Below are 5,000 nucleotides of genomic sequence, written 5' to 3' on the forward strand. Positions count from 1 at the left end.
TCTGTTTGTTCGGTGTGTTGTGTGTGTGTGTGTGTGTGTGTGTGTGTGTGTGTGTGTGTGTGTGTGTGTGTGTGTCCGACAACGGCATTTGTTTTCAAATTACCATGAACAGTAACGTGGGTGTTCCCAAATGAAAGAAATGTGTTTAATCTTAATGTCGCACTGTCTGCACACACACACACACACACACACACACACACACACACACACACACACACACACACACACACACACACACACACACACACACACACACACACACACACACACACACACACACACACACACACACACACACACACACACACACACACACACACAGGGCAGGAGGCTTCACATGTTGATGTCACATGTGTGTGTTGTACTCCTGTTTTCACTTTAGAGCCCTTTAGAACTAGGGTTATCATTTCAGCGCCCCCCCCCCCTCTCTCTCTGGCTGTTTGTGGAAAATAAAACTAAACTTTTCATAACCACAATATTTGAACTGATTTAATGTGAAACTGGGGTTATTCATCAGACTTTCGTATGACTTGACTTGTGACTTGCTTGACTTTCACCACAGTGACTTGAGACTTGCTCATGACTTGCACATATAGGACTTACTCCCACCTCTGGTGAATGGATACAGAGGTGTGTGGGTTTCTAACGGAGCTCTGTGATTGGTCAGCTCACCTGTGGGTCTGCTGCTGTGGGCGGGGCCTGTGTGGGAGGACACGCCCCCTCGTGGGCCCCCCCCCCTGCAGTCTCTGCAGAAGATGAATCCGCAGCCGAGCCGAGGGTCACATTGCAGCCGCTTTATACCTGGGGGGGGCACAAGCCCCGCCCCACAGCCCGCTGACGGACACATCAGTCCTCCAATCAGCAGCAAGCAGCGCTCCGCCCCAAACTGCAGGTACCGCCCATACTGAGGAACATCATATAACATCATATAATATTAAATATAATATATAAATATAATGCTAACCCATACTGAGGAACATCATATAACATAATATAATATTAAATATAATATATAAATATAATGCTAACCCATACTGAGGAACATCATATAACATAATATAATATTAAATATAATATATAAATATAATGCTAACCCATACTGAGGAACATCATATAACTCAGAACACCTGTATTAGTCCCACAGAGGGGACCTCGTGACAGCAGGAGAGAGCCACAGACAGCTTCGTGTTACATTATGTTAAAAAAAAAGTACTAAGTTATGATATAATAAAAATATAAAAAAGTTACATACTTTTCAAAATACAAATCCTGTAACAGTTCTTAGGATTTAGCAGCCAGGTATATATTACACAGTTATTAATGGCATATGTACATAATGTATATATTGCACATAGTTTGTTGGTATTTAGCAGCAAGGGGTGATATAGTCTGTGTTGTGGTGTGAGTAGGGGGGAGGGGGGGGGGGGGGGTCTACTGGGGGCTGTGCTGGTTGTATAGTCTGACCGCTGCAGGAAGGAAGGACCTGCGGTATCTCTCCGTGTGACAGCTGGGGTGCAGCAGCCTGTCGCTGAAGGAGCTGCACAGTGAGGACAGGGTGTCCTGGAGGGGTGTCCGGCAGTGGCTCAGTCAGTAGGGGCTTGGACTGGGAGCCGTAGGGTCGCTGGTTCAAGTCCCCGACCAGACCTAAATATGGAGTGTGGACTTCTACTTGGAGAGGTCCCAGTTCACCTCCTGCCCTGCCGTGGTGCCCTTGAGCAAGGCACCGGACACCCCCCTTCCCCCCCACTCCCATTGCTCCCCGGGCGCTGTACAATAGCTGCCCACTGCTCCTAGTACTAGACTCCTTGTACTAGGATGGGTTAAAAGCAGAGGCCAAATTTCACTGTGTGTGCTGTGTGCTCTGCATGTGTGACCATTAAAGAGGGTTTCATCCCTCCCTATTCTATTCCTATTCGAGGGGGTGGGACATATTGTCCAGCAGGGAGGACAGCTTGGCTGCCAATCTCCTGTCTCCCACCACCTCCACAGTGTCCAGAGGACTCCTGTCTCCCACCACCTCCACAGTGTCCAGAGGACTCCCGTCTCCCACCACCTCCACAGTGTCCAGAGGACTCCTGTCTCCCACCACCTCCACAGTGTACAGAGGACTCCTGTCTCCCACCACCTCACAGTGTCCAGAGCACTCCCCAGGACAGAGCTTCCTTACCAGTCTGTTCAGTCTCTTCCCGTCAGCAGCAGAGATGTTGCTGCCCCAGCAGGCCACACCATAGAAAATGGCTGATGCCACAACAGAGTCGTAAAAAGTCTGAAGGAGTGCCCCCTGCACCCCGAAAGACCTCAGTCTCCTCAGCAGAAAGAGTCTGCTCTGTCCCTTCTTGTACAAAGCAGCAGAATGATCAGTCCAGTCCAGTTTATTGTTCAGGTGAACACCCAGGTATTTGTAAGATTTCACAATCTCAATGTCCGCTCCCTGGATGTTCACTGGTGTCGGGGGGGGGGTGTTGGCGCCGTCTGAAGTCCACCACCAGTTCCTTGGTCTTCGTTGCGTTGAGCTGGAGGTGGTTCCTCTGGCACCAGAGGGTGAAGTCCTGCGTCAGCTCCCTGTACTCCCTGTCGTCCTCGTTGGAGATGAGGCCAACGATGGCGGAGTCGTCAGAGAACTTCTGCAGGTGACAGGTTGCAGTGTTGTGGGTGAAGTCTGCAGTGTAGAGGGTGAAGAGAAACGGTGCCAGCACCGTCCCCTGGGGGCCCCCCGTACTGCTGATGATGGTTTCTGATTGACACTCCCTGGTCCTCACATACTGTGGGCGGTTGGTGAGGTAGTCCAGGATCCAGGAGGTGAGGTGGTGATCCACCCCCAAGAGCTGCAGCTTGTCCCCCAGGAGCGGGGGTTGGATGGTGTTGAAGGCACTGGAGAAATCAAGGAACATGATCCTCACAGTGCCCCCCCCCCCCCAGCCTTCTCCAGGTGGGAGAGGGACCTCTGCAGCAGGTAGATGACGGCGTCATCCACCCCGATGGCAGGCTGGTAGGCGAACTGCAGCGGGTCCATTGATGGTCCCACAAGGGGCCGGAGGTGTCCAAGGACCAGCCTCTCCAGGGTCTTTATCAGCTGTGATGTCAGCGCCACCGGCCGGTAGCTGTTGAATTCCTTGGGGCAAGGGGTCTTTGGCACAGGTACCACGTCTTCCCATGACACGCACACCATCCCTCTGTCATGGAAAACTTCACACATCAAACCGCTGCCCAAAAGAACATAAGGACTCCAGACCAATAGTCCTCACATCAGTGATTATGAAATCACTAGAAAGAATTTTGCTCCGATTTCTTATCAGTACAACACAAGACAAACTTGATCCATACCAATTTGCCTATAAACAAGGGTGCAGTACGGAAGACGCTGTGGCCACTTTGGTTCACATCATCACTAAACATTTAGATAAACGTAACACCTATGCAAGAGCCCTCTTCCTAGACTTCTCATCAGCATTCAACACAATACAAGCAGACATCTTGGTGTCAAACATGGCCAAAATGGAAGTAAATCCATACCTGATGTGCTGGTATGCTGCTTTCCTCACTAGTAGAGAGCAACTTGTGAAGGTTAACAAAACCCTGGCATCTGCCATCACAACCAACGTAGGTGCCCCCCAGGGCTGCGTGAGTTCAGCTGTGCTCTTTACTCTCTACACTGATGTCGTACCAACACACCAAATCAAGTCATCATTAAGTACTCTGATGATACTGCAATAATATCTCTGCTCAGTAACACAGACGACCCTGAGCTGCACCAACAGGCTGTAACTCAGGTGGTCGAGTGGACTGATATGCTCTTGAGATCAACACCAAGAAAACTGAGGAAATCATTTTTGGCTCACCATCGGACTCCCATAAAGTCCCCATTGTCAGCCATACAGATGAAATCAAGCAGTTTCATACAAATACTTGGGTGTAATGATTGACCGTCTGCTGTCATGGAAGGAGCACATTGAACATCTGCTGTCATGGAAGGAGCACATTGAACATCTGTGCAAAAGGACAAAACTAAGAATTTATTTTCTAACCCGTCTTAGATGTTTTGGGGCGAGCAGAGAAATTCTTCTGTTGTTCTTTACATCTGTGATCATGTCCATTCTACAGTACTGCAACACGACCTGGTACAAGTGTTTGTCAGCAGCTTTCAAATCAAAAGCTCCACCTGTTAAAAATCTGCTCAAAGATTGTTGGTCAACCTGCCAGAGACTCTCTGACTCAGCCGATCATAACAACCTAGTGAGGCTGTCCAACAACATCACCTCTGACACAAAGCATGTTCTGAACAGTGAATATGAACTGCTACCATCTCATCGGAGATACAGGGTCCCACGATTCAATAAGGTCAGACTGAAGCACTCCTTTGTGCATCAGTCAATCCTCTCAGTACATACAGAGCTGATCCCAGATCAGATGCACTCTGAAGGCTCTCTGAGCATCTCTCACTGATTGTGCTGTTATGTTAAATGTTTGTTGTTTATGTTTCATGTATTTGTGTCTGGATATTTGTCTGTTGATGTTGGACATGGAGCTGCTGTGACGCAAGTCACATTTCAGACTTGACCTGACAAATAAAGTGGGGGGGGGCGCATGACTGATCAAATCTGTTGAAGAAGTTATTCAAGTCGTTTGCCCACTGGTGGTCCCCCCGGACCAGGGAGTCTGGCTCTTTGTAGCCAGAGATGGTTTTCAGGCCTCTCCAGACTCCGCTGACGTTCCTCTGCAGCAGCTGTTCCTCCATCCTCTTCCTGTAGCTGTTTTTCCCCTCTCTGATTTTCCACCTCAGCTCCTCTGTACAGTCTTCAGCTCCTCTCTGTTGCCAGATCTGAAGGCCCTTTTCTGTCTGAGCCTTTATTCCAGGGGTAACCCAGGGAAAACACCGTACAGTCCTGGTGGGTACGACGTTTTCCTAACAGAAGTTAATATAGTCTGTGATGCAGTCTGTGAGGCCGTTGATGTCCTCCCCGTGAGAGTCAGTGAACACATCCCACGCAGTAGTGTCGAAG

General features: G+C 49.2%; 2 protein-coding genes across 2 annotated transcripts in view; both read right to left on the reverse strand.

Moving 5' to 3' along the window:
* Positions 1-672: 672 nt before the first annotated feature.
* prkn (parkin RBR E3 ubiquitin protein ligase) overlaps positions 673-5,000 on the reverse strand; it is a gene marked incomplete at its 3' end in the record, with an annotated part of 22,777 nt that continues 18,449 nt past the window's right edge. The window contains 1 exon segment of the mRNA XM_034134729.1: positions 673-904. Coding sequence (XP_033990620.1) covers positions 673-904 — 232 coding nt within the window.
* Positions 4,706-5,000, reverse strand: part of LOC117486018 — a 1,441-nt gene continuing 1,146 nt past the window's right edge. The window contains exon 2 of the mRNA XM_034134730.1: positions 4,706-5,000. This exon is cut by the window's right edge and continues 717 nt beyond it. Coding sequence (XP_033990621.1) covers positions 4,904-5,000 — 97 coding nt within the window. The 3' untranslated portion in view covers positions 4,706-4,903.

The sequence above is a fragment of the Trematomus bernacchii genome, unplaced genomic scaffold (genome assembly GCF_902827165.1).
Source record: "Trematomus bernacchii unplaced genomic scaffold, fTreBer1.1, whole genome shotgun sequence".
Classification (NCBI taxonomy): Eukaryota; Metazoa; Chordata; class Actinopteri; order Perciformes; family Nototheniidae; genus Trematomus; species Trematomus bernacchii.